At 41.9% G+C, this 14317-nt stretch overlaps 1 protein-coding gene across 2 annotated transcripts in view; it reads right to left on the bottom strand.

The window, feature by feature from the left end:
* Positions 1-2155: 2155 nt before the first annotated feature.
* The window catches only part of slc22a13b (solute carrier family 22 member 13b), a 46419-nt gene continuing 34257 nt past the window's right edge, over positions 2156-14317 (bottom strand). The window contains exons 7-10 of one of the 2 annotated variants that reach the window (XM_036934642.1): positions 11822-12036; positions 8732-8840; positions 4978-5187; positions 2156-4696 (exon numbers count right to left, since the gene is read on the bottom strand). In XM_036934642.1, coding sequence (XP_036790537.1) covers positions 4615-4696; positions 4978-5187; positions 8732-8840; positions 11822-12036 — 616 coding nt within the window. In that variant the 3' untranslated portion in view covers positions 2156-4614. Of the gene's footprint in view, positions 4697-4977; positions 5188-5226; positions 5370-8731; positions 8841-11821; positions 12037-14317 lie in introns of those variants that run through there. The other variant, XM_036934643.1, reaches the window with a different exon arrangement.

The raw sequence follows: 14317 nt of genomic DNA, 5'->3' as shown, positions 1-14317 counted from the left end.
TGTCTTGAGATGTTGCTTCAATATATCCACATAATTGTCTCGCCTCATGATGCCATCTATTTTGTGAAGTGCACCAGTCCCTCCTGCAGCAAAGCTCCCCCACAACATGATGCTGCCATCCCCGTGCTTCACGGTTGGGATGGTGCTCTTCGGGTTGCAAGCCTCCCCTTTTTCCTCCAAACATAACGATGGTCATTATGGCCAAACAGTTCTATTTTTGTTTCATCAGACCAGAGGACATTTCTCCAAAAAGTACAATCTTTGTCCCATGTGCAGTTGCAAACCGTAGTCTGGTTTTTTTATGGCGGTTTTGGAACAGTGGCTTCTTCCTTGCTGAGCGGCCTTTCAGGTTATGTCGATATAGGACCTGTTTTACTGTGGATATAGATACTTTTGTACTTGTTTCCTCCAGCATCTTCACAAGGTCCTTTGCTGTTGTTCTGGGATTAATTTGACCCTTTCGCACCAAAGTACGTTCATCTCTAGGAGACAGAATGTGTCTCCTTCCTGAGCGGTATGACGGCTGCGTGTTCCCATGGTGTTTATACTTGCGTACTGTTGTTTGTACAAATGAACGTGGTACCTTCAGGCATTTGGAAATTGCTCCCAAGGATTAACCAGACTTGTGGAGGTATACCATTTTTTCTTCTGAGGTCTTGGCTGATTTCTTTTGATTTTCCCATCATGTCAAGCAAATAAGCACTGAGTTTGAAGGTAGGCCTTGAAATACATCCACAGGTACACCTCCAATTGACTCAAATTATGTCAATTAGCCTATCAGAAGCTTCTACAGCGATGACATAATTTTCTAGAATTTTCCAAGCTGTTTAAAGGCACAGTCAACTTAGTGTATGTAAACTTCTGACCCACTGGAATTGTGATACATTGAATTATAAGTGAAATAATCTGTCTGTAAACAATTGTCGGAAAAATTACTTGTGTCATGCACAAAGTAGATGTCCTAACTGACTTGCCAAAACTATAGTTTGTTAACAAGATATTTGCGTAGTGGTTGAATAGGGAGTTTTAATGACTCCAACCCAAGTGTATGTAAACTTTCGACTTCAACTGTATCTAGGGTTGCAAAATGACGATAACTTAATACACTGTACTCCCTGTCCCACCATCTCTAAACAGGACATGTGTTCATCCTGCCTGAAACCAGTTCATGGAGAAAATCAGAAAAATGCATATATCACAACAAGAGTTTCTGCTGTATGCACTCAGAAAAAGCGAAAGACAATGAGATCTGCTCAACAGTGTTAACCAATCAAACCTATCCATCACCATATCCTTGATGAATGGAAATTCACACAAGTCACTTGTGAAGTGGGAATCAAACTCTTATTAAAATTATGTTTCCCGTAAAACTTTGAACGAAGAGTCTCAAATGGCCCTTTTAATAGCTGGTCAACAGGACACATTTCAGCAAATTAACGCCTGTTTTAAATAAATGCCTGATATAAAAAAAATAGTTTAGGGGGCTACCATGAATTGCCATGAATTATTTATGAGGTTTAATGTTTGATGTTACATTAAGTAATTTGGTAATGAATCTGAATAAATATGGTTGTCATACGTTTTTATGGTCACAGCGAAACCGCTAGTCATTGGCTGCTAACAGCTGAGAACTGCTACCTTAACTGGCAAGTACAAAAACAGTCAACAACTTCGGGAGTACAAACCCCCAGATTATGACCGGTGAAGGTAGGAACTGCAGGAAATATAGAGGCTACTAAGACAAAAGAAACGTGACACAAACCTTTGTTTCAGTCAACCTATTTCATTCAGATGAATTACATGACTCGTGAAAAAAGTCACATCCGGGCTGATGGAAACATGAAAAAGGCTGGTACAATGTTATAATTGCAGACAGACAATTTGTTTGTTTAATTACGTGAGAAATTGGGATGGAAAGCAAATATTGACATAATAACCATAATACAGAAGTCAATGTGGAGTTTATGAGATTAGATTATTAGATGAAATAAATGATGATGTACTTCACAGGGTGGTGAAAGTGCACGGTGATGAGCTTGATGCTCCTTTCCAATAAATATTCAGGGTCTTAGTCTGGTGACATGATGATCGATGCTTGGCTGCAGTTTGACAAATACAAATAATATTGCTCTTATCCATAATAATCTCAACGTTGGTTGCCTATCTGCACTGTATGTGTGAGCTGTTGGCTAGAGTGCAGGCAGCAGACCAGACTGGGCACATTTTCTACATAAACACTAAAGTTTTTGTGACAAATCCATAAGTACAGTTAAAAATGCAATGGAAACCCATTTAACTTGTATTTTTCATTCGGTACCTGGGAATTCAACAACAAAAGGTATTTTCATATGCACTACATCATAACGCACAGTCTTTTATCCGCAAAAAATCAGTTTGATGAAAATGTGCATATTGTTTTCTACAGACATTAGAATATTTACATTAAAATCTGTCTCCAATGGAAGCCTAGCTACAGTGTGTCAATGACAACACAGAGCAGGAAATTAAGGCGTTTATTACAATCCTGGACATGAATGCTGGAATTAAACAATTAACTACGCAAATCAGCAAAATATGTATCCATTAAGGAAATAGACGCAGTGGGTCTGTCTACGTGTTGTAGCAGGAGCAACTATGCTCCACTGTGCCCGGGAGTTCTTCTGTGTATTCCACTAGCAGCAGCTGTTCAGCAGGAAAGGGAACTATGACGAGGGCTTTGGCCACAACCAATACGAAGACCGCTGGCTGCAGAGAACCAATGAGACGCTGGGGTCTAGCTGGTCCGACGTCATATAGAGCTCCTTGATGGTGAGTTTAGTGACCACACAGACACATGACAACACAGACACGTGCATATATAAAGTGTTCTTATAGCATTATCATTTCATTAAAGTAATGTAGTAACTTTATAGAAGCAATTACAGACAAATGTTATTAATGATTACTGAGAGACAAACGGATGATCCCAAACAGGATTCTCATTTCAAGTTTTCCATATCAGCAAAATGACTGTGATTTCACCTTTTTTTCTAGATCAAATCAAACGTTTATTGGTCATGTACACAGTGTTGCAGATGTTATCGCAGGTGCAATTAAATACAATCTACAGTAGATCCAACAGTCTACAGTAGCTCCAACAGCCCACTCCAACAGTCTACTGTAACTCCAAAAGTCTACTGTAGCTCCAACATTCTGCTCCAACAGTCTACTGTAGCTCCAACAGTCTGCTCCAACAGTCTACTGTAGCTCAAATAGTCTGCTTCAACAGTCTACTGTAGCTCAAAAAGTCTACTGTAGCTCCAACAGTCTACTGCAGCTCCAACAGTTGGCTCCAACAGTCTACTGTAGCTCCAACAGTCTACTCCAAAAGTCTACTGTAGCTCCAACATTCTGCTCCAACAGTCTACTGTAGCTCCAACAGACTACTGTAGTTCCAACAGTCTAATGTAGCTCAAATAGTCTACTGTAGCTCCAACAGTCTACTGCAGCTCCAACAGTCTACTGCAGCTCCAACAGTCTACTGCAGCTCAAACAGTCTACTGCAGCTCCAACTGTCTACTGTAGCTCCAACAGTCTACTGTAGCTCCAACAGTCTACTGTAGCTCCAACAGTCTACTGCAGCTCCAACAGTCTACTGCAGCTCCAACAGTCTACTGCAGCTCCAACAGTCTGCTCCAAAAGTCTACTGTAGCTTCAATAGTCTCCTTCAACAGTCTACTGTAGCTTCAATAGTCTGCTTCAACAGTCTACTGTAGCTTCAATAGTCTGCTCCAGCTCCAACAGTCTACTGTAGCTCCAACAGTCTACTGTAGCTCCAACATTCTGATCCAAAAGTCTACAGTAGCTCCAACAGTCTACAGTAGCTCCAACAGTCTACTGTAGCTCCAACAGTCTACTGTAGCTCCAACAGTCTACTGTAGCTCCAACAGTCTACTGCAGCTCAAACAGTCTACTGTAACTTCAGCAGTCTGCTCCAACAGTCCACTGTAGCTCCAACAGTCTACTGTAGCTCCAACAGTCTACTGTAGCTCCAACAGTCTACTGTAGCTCCAACAGTCTACTGTAGCTCCAACAGTCTCCTGTAGCTCCAACAGTCTACTGTAGCTCCAACAGTCTACTGTAGCTCCAACAGTCTGCTCCAACAGTCTACTGTAGCTCCAACAGTCTACTGTAGCTCCAACAGTCTGCTCCAACAGTCTACTGTAGCTCCAACAGTCTGCTCCAACAGTCTACTGTAGCTCCAACAATGCAGCAATATCTAGCAATACAATAACAATACACACATAATCCAAACGTAAAAAAGTAAAGGAAATGTATTTGGAACCGAAGCAGTGATTTATACAAACATATATTTTATCATTTGTATTTTTATTTAGAAATGTTCAACTATATCAAAATGTTTTTTGTGATATAAATAATGTATTTTATAATTTGATTAATACAAAATAAAGTAGTTATGTTTACAAAATGTCTCTCTAACAATATAGTATGAGATCTGAATAACAATCGAATGTTTTGATTGACCATTTAGTAGATCTACTTGATATTGATAATAATCAAAACAATCACATACTCTATGTAAAGCTCAAGATAATATAAAACAGTGATAATCATTTACATTTTTGTGATCATTGTTTCTTCTGTCTTATCCTCTACATGACTGAGTCCATTTTCAAGATTCAACTTCTCAGGAGTTCTAGAATAAAAAATAACAAGTAAGCAATCTACTTGCAGAAATACACCATTTGAAATAATTTATTACAGTGGATATGCTAAATCTTGATATCAACACAGTTGAAAGTACGACAATATAAGCACGCTGAACCAGACTGCTTTCAAGGAGGTCTCAAAAATATAACATCCTTCTATCCATTTGCTCTCTCATCCATCCATCCATCCATCCATCCATCCATCCATCCATCCATCCATCCATCCATCCATCCATCCCCCTCCCCATCCCTCCAGAATGATACTCACACTGAGTCCTTCTCCTGTGGTTCAGTGTGGTCTTGTAGCTCAGTGTTGAGTGTCTCAGGCAGCATGAAACAGAGGCCTCCACCCAGGAAGGGCAGGATGCCATAGATCAACATAGGGATGGAATAGTGATACACCTCCAGCAGTCTAATCAAGGGGGCAAGGATGCCAGCCACACGGGCACACATGGAGTTCAGACCCACTCCGTTCTGTCTGCAAGACAATACACAGATCAGGAAGTTCAGACCCACTCCGTTCTGTCTGCAAGACAATACACAGATCAGGAAGTTCAGACCCACTCCGTTCTGTCTGCAAGACAATACACATGGAGTTCAGACCCACACCGTTCTGTCTGCAAAACAATACACATGGAGTTCAGACCCACTCCGTTCTGTCTGCAAGACAATACACTAATCAGGAAGTTCAGACCCACTCCGTTCTGTCTGCAAGACAATACACATGGAGTTCAGACCCACACCGTTCTGTCTGCAAACAATACACATGGTGTTCAGACCCACTCCGTTCTGTCAAAAAATCCAAGATGCTCTCCTCGGCCCGCTAGCTGTCTGAATCATCGTGTCTCCAGCTCGCCTAGCTACTCACTGGACCCTATGATCACTCGGCTACACATGCATCTCCCTAATGTCAATATGCCTTGTCTATTGCTGTTTTGGTTAGTGATTATTGTCTTATTTCACTGTAGAGCCTCCAGCTCTGCTCAATATGACTTAGCTAGCCCTTTTGTTCCACCTCCACACATGCGGTGACCTCACCTGGCTTAAATGGTGCCTCTAGAGACAAAACCTCTCTCATCGTCACTCAATGCCTAGGCTTATCTCCACTGTATTCACATCCTACCATACCCTTGTCTGTACATTATGCCTTGAATCTATTCTTCTGTGCCCAGAAATCTGCTCGTTTTACTCTCTGTTCCGAACGTACTAGACGTCCAGTCCTCTGTTCCTCTGGTGATGTCGAGATTAACCCAGGCCATGCAGCCCCTAGCTCCACTCCCATTCCCCAGGTGCCCTCATTTGTTGACTTCTGTAACCGTAAAAGCCATGGTTTCATGCATGTTAACATTAGAAGCCTTCTCCCTAAGTTTGTTTTATTCACTGCTTTAGCACACTCCGCCAACCTGGATGTCCTAGCCGTGTCTGGATCCTGGCTTAGGAAGGCCACCAAAAATCCTGAAATTTCCATCCCTAACTATAACATTTTCTGACAAGATTGAACTGCCAGAGGGGGCGGAGTTGCAATCTACTGCAGAGATATCCTGAGTTCTGTCATACTATCCAGGTCTGTGCTCAAACAATTCGAGCTTCTACTTTTAAAAATGTCCAGAAACAAGTTTCTCACCGTTGCCACTTGTTATAGAACCCCTTAAGCCCCCAGCTGTGCCCTGGACACCATATGTGAATTGATTGCCGCCTATCTAGTGACCTAAACTGGGACATAATTATTTAACACACCAGCCATCCTACAATCTAAGCTACATGCCCTCAATCGCACACAAATTATCAAGAAACCTACCAGGTACAACCCTAAATCCGTAACCCTCTTAGATATCACCCTGACCAACTTGCCCTCTAAATACACCATTGCTGTTTTCAACCAGGACATCAGCAATCATTGCCTGCGTGCGTAATGGGTCTGCGGTAAACCGACCACCCTTCATCACTGTCAAACGCTCCCTAAAACACTTCTCCGAGCAGGCCTTTCTAATCGACCTGGCCCGGGTATCCTGGAAGGATATTGACCTCATTCCGTCAGTAGAGGATGCCTGGGTGCTCCTTTAAATTGCTTTCCTCACCATCTTAAATAAGCATGCCCCATTCAAGAAATGTAGAACTAAGAACAGATATAGCCCTTAGTTCACCCCAGACTTGACTGCCCTTGACCAGTACAAAAACATCCTGTGGCGTTCTGTATTAGCATCGAATAGCCCCTGCGATATGCAACTTTTCAGTTAGGAAAGCTAAGGCTAGCTTTTTCAAAAATTTGCATCCTGTAGCACTAATTCCTAAATGTTTTGGGACACTGTAAAGTCCATGGAGAATAAGAGCACCCCCTCCCAGCTGCCCACTGCAGTGATGATAGGAAACACTGTCACCACCGATAAATCTACGATAATCGATAATTTCAATAAGCATTTTTCTATGGCTGGCCATGCTTTCCACCTGGCTACCCCTACCCCGGCCAACATCTCAGCACCCCCTGCAGCACCCCCCCCCCCCCCCCCCCCCCCCCCCCCCCCCCCACTTCTCCTGCACCGAAATCAAGACAGCCGATGTTCTGTAAGAGCTGCAAAACCCGGACCCCTACATATCAGCTGGGCTGGACAATCTGGACCCTCTCTTATCCGCAGAAATTATTGCAACCACTATTACTAGCCTGTTCATCCTCTCTTTCATATCATCTGTGATCCCCAAATATTGGAAAGCTCCTGCGGTCATCCCCCTCTTCAAAGGGGGAGACACTCTAGACCCAAACTGTGATAGATCTATATCCATCCTCCCCTGCCTTTCTAAAATCTTCGAAAGCCAAGTTAACAAACAGATCACCGACCCTTTCAAATCCCACCGTACCTTCTCCACTATGCAATATGGTTTCCAAGCTGGACATGGGTGCACCTCAGCCACGCTGAAGGTCCTAAGCGATATCAAAACCGCCATCAATAAAAGACAGCACTGTGCAGCCGTCTTCATCGACCTGGCCTGTATCTGTGTGTGTTCCAGCCAATGTGTTTTAGCAGTATGAACATCTCACCTCACTACAGTGGAATAGAGCTCAGCTGTAAAAAACATACCTCTCTACAGTGGAATAGAGCTCAGCTGTAATGAAAGTACCTCACTACAGTGGAATAGAACTCAGCTGTAATGAGCATACCTCACTACACTGGGATAGATCTCAGCTGTGTAAACATACCTCACTACAGTGGGATAGAGCTCAGCTGTGTAAACATACCTCACTACAGTGGGATAGAGCTCAGCTGTGTAAACATACCTCACTACAGTGGGATAGAGCTCAGCTGTAATAAACATACCTCACTATAGTGGGATAGAGCTCAGCTGTGTAAACATACCTCACTACAGTGGGATAGAGCTCAGCTGTAATAAACATACCTCACTACAGTGTGATAGAGCTCAGCTGTGTAAACATACCTCACTACAGTGTGATAGAGCTCAGCTGTAATAAACATACCTCACTATAGTGGGATAGAGCTCAGCTGTAATAAACATACCTCACTACAGTGGGATAGAGCTCAGCTGTAATAAACATACCTCACTACAGTGGGATAGAGCTCAGCTGTGTAAACATACCTCACTACAGTGGGATAGAGCTCAGCTGTAATAAACATACCTCACTACAGTGGGATAGAGCTCAGCTGTGTAAACATACCTCACTACAGTGGGATAGAGCTCAGCTGTGTAAACATACCTCACTACAGTGGGATAGAGCTCAGCTGTGTAAACATACCTCACTACAGTGGGATAGAGCTCAGCTGTAATAAACATACCTCACTATAGTGGGATAGAGCTCAGCTGTGTAAACATACCTCACTACAGTGGGATAGAGCTCAGCTGTAATAAACATACCTCTCTACAGTGGGATAGAGCTCAGCTGTAATAAACATACCTCACTACAGTGTGATAGAGCTCAGCTGTGTAAACATACCTCACTACAGTGGGATAGAGCTCAGCTGTAATAAACATACCTCACTACAGTGTGATAGAGCTCAGCTGTGTAAACATACCTCACTACAGTGGGATAGAGCTCAGCTGTGTAAACATAGATGATGGTGAAGGAGGCAGCCAGGGCAAATTTCCCTGACACGGCTATGACTGTCGTCACTACTGGCATGTCTGAGGGAGGAGAAACAATCAGACAGAGAATCTGTTAAACGGATTGAATTGCACAAAGTGTTACAGGTGCTTAAGAATTAAAACTAGCACATATTTTGTTTAAATAATAGTGTGTTGAGTGTCAAAAGTGTTTAGAAAATAACACTTAAAGCTAGAATCCTTAATTGGTGAAACAGTCGTTTGTGATATTACAACAAATAACTTGTTATGGCTGCAGGGGCAGTATTGAGTAGCTTGGATGAAAAGGTGCCCATTGTAAACGGCCAGCTCCTCAGTCTCAGTTGCTAATATATGCATATTATTATTAGTATTGGATATAAAACACTCTGAAGTTTCTAAAACGGTTTGAATTATGTCTGTGAGTATAACAGAACTCATATAGCAGGCAAAAACCTGAAAAATTCCACATCCTGTTTTTTTTTCTAGGGGTGGCAGATTTTCAACCAAGCTCTCATTGAAATTACAGTGAGATATGGATGAGTTTTCCAGCCTTCCAGATGTCAACAGTCAATAGAACTTTGTCTGATAACTCTAATGTGAAGGGGGGTCGAATGACACAGGAAATAGTCACCACTGCCACGAGTTGACCATGCATTCACCATGCGCGTTCACAGGGGAAGGACTTGCGTTCCACCGGTCATCTGAAGTCATTCTAATTCTCCGGTTGGAACGTTATTCAAGATATATGTAAACAACATTCTAAAGATTGATTCAGTAAATCGTTTGAGATGTTTCTACTTACTGTTACGGAACTTTTGGATATTTCGTCACATTATAGTGGACGCGCTTTGTGACTTTGGAATTGTTTACCAAACGCACTAACCAAAGTAGCTAATTGGACATAAATAACGGACATTTTCGAATAAATCAAGCATTTATTGTGGATCTGGGATTCCTAGGACTGCATTCTGATGAAGTTCATCAAAGGTAAGGAAACATTTATCATGTACTTTCTGGTTTTTAATACATGGCGGCTAATTTGTTACTGTTTGTTACTGTTTTTCTGGTGAGCTACTGTTCTGAGCTCCGTCTCAGATTATTGCATGGGTTGCTTTTTCCTTAAACTTTTTCTGAAATCTGACACAGCGGTTGCAGTAAGGAGAGGTATATCTATAATTCCATGTGTATAACTTATATTATCATATACATTTATGATGAGTATTTCTGTTGAAACGATGTGGCTATGCAAAATCACTTTATATTTTTGGAACTAGTGAATCTAATACGCCAATGTAAACTCAGAGTTTTTGATATAAATATGAACTTTATCAAACAAAACATGCATGTATTGTGTAACATGAAGTCCTATGAGTGTCATCTGATGAAGATAATTCAAGGTTAGTGATTCATTTTATCTTTATTTCTGCTTTTTATTAATGCTATATTTCGCTGGAAAATGGCTGTGCTTATTGTGATTTGGTGGAGACCTAACATAATCGTTTGTAGTGCTTTCGCTGAAAAGCATATTTGAAATTGGACACTTTGGTGGGATTAACAACAGCAATAGCTTTAAAATGGTATGAGACACATGTATGTTTTAGGAATTGTAATTATGAGATTTCTGTGGTTTGAATTTGGCGCCCTCTATTTTCACTGGTAGTTGTCATATCGATCCCGTTAGCGGGATTGCAGCCATAATAAGATAAGTAAACAACAACGTGTTTTACTTCCTCAGACATCACGATAGAACAGCAGAATATGTACCGCTGCCGTACACTCTTCTACTCCATTAATCAGAATATGTACCGCTGTGGATGCTCCTCTACTCTATTAATCAGAATATGTACCGCTGTGGATGCTCCTCTACTCTATTAATCAGAATATGTACCGCTGTGGATGCTCCTCTACTCTGTTAATCAGAATATGTACTGCTGTGGATGCTCCTCTACTCTGTTAATCAGAATATGTACCGCTGTGGATGCTCCTCTACTCTATTAATCAGAATATGTACCGCTGTGGATGTTCCTCTACTCTGTTAATCAGAATATGTACCGCTGTGGATGCTCCTCTACTCTGTTAATCAGAATATGTACCGCTGTGGATGCTCCTCTACTCTGTTAATCAGAATATGTACTGCTGTGGATGCTCCTCTACTCTGTTAATCAGAATATGTACCGCTGTGGATGCTCCTCTACTCCGTTAATCAGAATATGTACTGCTGTGGATGCTCCTCTACTCTGTTAATCAGAATATGTACCGCTGTGGATGCTCCTCTACTCTGTTAATCAGAATATGTACCGCTGTGGATGCTCCTCTACTCCGTTAATCAGAATATGTACCGCTGTGGATGCTCCTCTACTCTGTTAATCAGAATATGTACCGCTGTGGATGCTCCTCTACTCTGTTAATCAGAATATGTACCGCTGTGGATGCTCCTCTACTCTGTTAATCAGAATATGTACTGCTGTGGATGCTCCTCTACTCTGTTAATCAGAATATGTACCGCTGTGGATGCTCCTCTACTCTGTTAATCAGAATATGTACCGCTGTGGATGCTCCTCTACTCTATTAATCAGAATATGTACCGCTGTGGATGCTCCTCTACTCTGTTAATCAGAATATGTACTGCTGTGGATGCTCCTCTACTCTGTTAATCAGAATATGTACCGCTGTGGATGCTCCTCTACTCTGTTAATCAGAATATGTACCGCTGTGGATGCTCCTCTACTCTGTTAATCAGAATATGTACCGCTGTGGATGCTCCTCTACTCTGTTAATCAGAATATGTACTGCTGTGGATGTTCCTCTACTCTGTTAATCAGAATATGTACCGCTGTGGATGCTCCTCTACTCCGTTAATCAGAATATGTACCGCTGTGGATGCTCCTCTACATTGTTTATCAACAAAAGTGCTGGGGCAAAAGAGTGGCGCTGTTTCAACAAATGTGGATTCCATCTTCAAGTGTTAAAACAACCTTAATAATGTAAAAAGTGTTAAAATAACAGCATAAAAATCTACTTTCATAAAATACTGATTTTACCATCTGGAACAGCTAGAAGAACAAGACAGGCTGTGCCTCCGAAGAACAGGGCGATGGCCTGACACATCCTCCGTCCAAAGTGTTCTATGAGGGGCAGGGAGCCCAGTCGGGCAGGGAGCTCAGCAATGCCAAAGATCAGCTGGGTCAGATAGATGTCCAGACCAAAGTTACCCACGTTTAGACTCACCCCATAGTACACCAGACTGGTTACAAACCTGAGAGCGAGAGAGAGCAAGAGAAAGTGAGAGAGACCAAAAATTCCAAATGGCTATACTTATATATCATCCTCAGCTTTGGCATCTTCCCCAATATTTGGAACCAAGAACTGATCACCCCAATCCACAAAAGTGGAGACAAATTTGAACCCAATAACTACCGTGGGATATGCGTCAACAGAAACCTTTGGAAAATCCTCTGAATTATCATTAACAGCAGACTCATACATTTCCTCAGTGAAAAGAATGTACTGAGCAAATGGCAAATTGGCTTTTTACCAATGACAGACCACGTATTCACCCTGCCCACACAAATTGACAAACAAACAAAACAAAACAAAGGCAAAGTCTTCTCATGTTTTGTTGATTTCAAAAAGCTATTGATTCAATTTGGCATGAGGGTTTCCTATACAAATTGATGGAAAGTGGTGTTGGGGGAGAAACATACCACATTACAAAATCCATGTACACAAACAACAAGTGTGTGGTTAAGCAAAAAAACACATTTCTTCCACAGGGCCGTGGGGTGAGACAAGGATGCAGCTTGAGCCCCACCCTCTTCAACATATATATAAACATATTGGCGAGGGCAGCACCCAACCGAACCCGACTAGAATCTGAAGTCAAATGTCTACTGTTTGCTGATGATCTGGTGGTTCTGTCCCCAACTAAGGAGGGCCTACAGCAGCACCTAGATCTTCTGCACAGATTATGTCAGACCTGGGGACGGACAGTAGATCTCATTAAGACAAAAAAATAATGGTGTTCCAAAAAAGGTCCAGTTGCCGGGACCACAAATACAAATTCCATCTAGACACTGTTACCCTAGAGCACACACAAAAACAATACATACCTCGGCCTAAACGTAAGCGCCACAGGTAACTTAAACAAAGCTGTGAACGATCTGAGACAAGGCAAGAAGGGCATTCTATGCCATCAAAAGGAACATAAAATTCAACATACCAATTACGATCTGGCGAAAGATCTTGAATAAGTTAAAGAACCCATTGCCCTTTATGGTTGGAAGGCCTGGGGTCCGCTCATTGAGACTCTGCATGCAGAATTCAGCAAAAAATATCCTCTATGTACAAGGTAAAACACCAAATAATGCATGCAGAGCAGAATTAGGCCAATACCCGCTAATGATCAAAATCCAGAAAAGAGCCGTTAAATTCTACAACCACCTAAAAGGAAGAGATTCCCAAACCTTCCATAACAAACCACAGAGAGATGAACCTGGAGAAAAGTCCCCTAAGCAAGCTGGTCCAAACACAAACTGAACCCACAGAGCCCCAGTGCAGCAACACAAAGGGGACCCAACCAAATCATGAGAAAACGAAAAGAGAATTACATGACACATTGGAAAGAATTAACAAAAAAACCAGAGAAAACTAGAATGGTATTTGGCCCTAAACAGTGTGTACACAGTGGCAGATTACCTGACCACTGTGACTGACCCAAACTTAAGGAAAGCTTTGACTATGTACAAACTCAGTGAGAATATCCTTACTATTGAGAAAGGCCGTTGAAGGTAGACCTGGCTCTCAAGAGAATAGAGACTATGTGCACATTGCCCACAAAATGAGGTGGAAACTGAGCTGCACTTCCTAACCTCCTGCCAAATATATGACCATATTAGAGACACATATTTCCATCAGACTACACAGACCCACAAAGAATTAGAAAACAACCCCAATTTTGATAAACCCCCATATCTATTGAGTGAGTGTAATGTTTGAGAGAGAGAGAGAGAGAGAGAGAGAGAGAGAGAGAGACTAACCATTTATAGCTAACCTCTCAGATACCAGTGAGTGAGAAAAAACACTTTTGGATTGAGTGTCAGTCATGCCATTGTAATTTGAATATGGTCAATCATGGGTAGTTACTGTAAACATTGATGATGGAGAGGGTGCCACCAACAGTCGCATACTGACCAGATACAGCAGAGAATGAGGTACTGACCAGATAGAGGAGAGAATGAGGTACTGACCAGATAAAGGAGAGAATGAGGTACTGACCAGATATAGGAAAGAATTGGGTACTGACCAGATATAGGAAATAATTGGGTACTGACCAGATAGAGAAGAGAATGAGGTTCTGACCAGATAGAGAAGAGAATGAGGTACTGACCAGATAGAGGAGAGAATGAGGTACTGACCAGATAGAGCAGAGAATGAGGTACTGAACAGATAGAGCAGAGAATGAGGTACTGACCAGATATAGCAGAGAATGAGATTCTGACCAGATATAGGAGATAATGAGGTACTGACCAGATAGAGGA

The sequence above is a fragment of the Oncorhynchus mykiss genome, chromosome 11 (genome assembly GCF_013265735.2).
Source record: "Oncorhynchus mykiss isolate Arlee chromosome 11, USDA_OmykA_1.1, whole genome shotgun sequence".
Lineage (NCBI taxonomy): Eukaryota > Metazoa > Chordata > Actinopteri > Salmoniformes > Salmonidae > Oncorhynchus > Oncorhynchus mykiss.
Note: the sequence above shows the minus strand (reverse complement) of the source record. Positions and strands in the feature narration are given on the sequence as shown.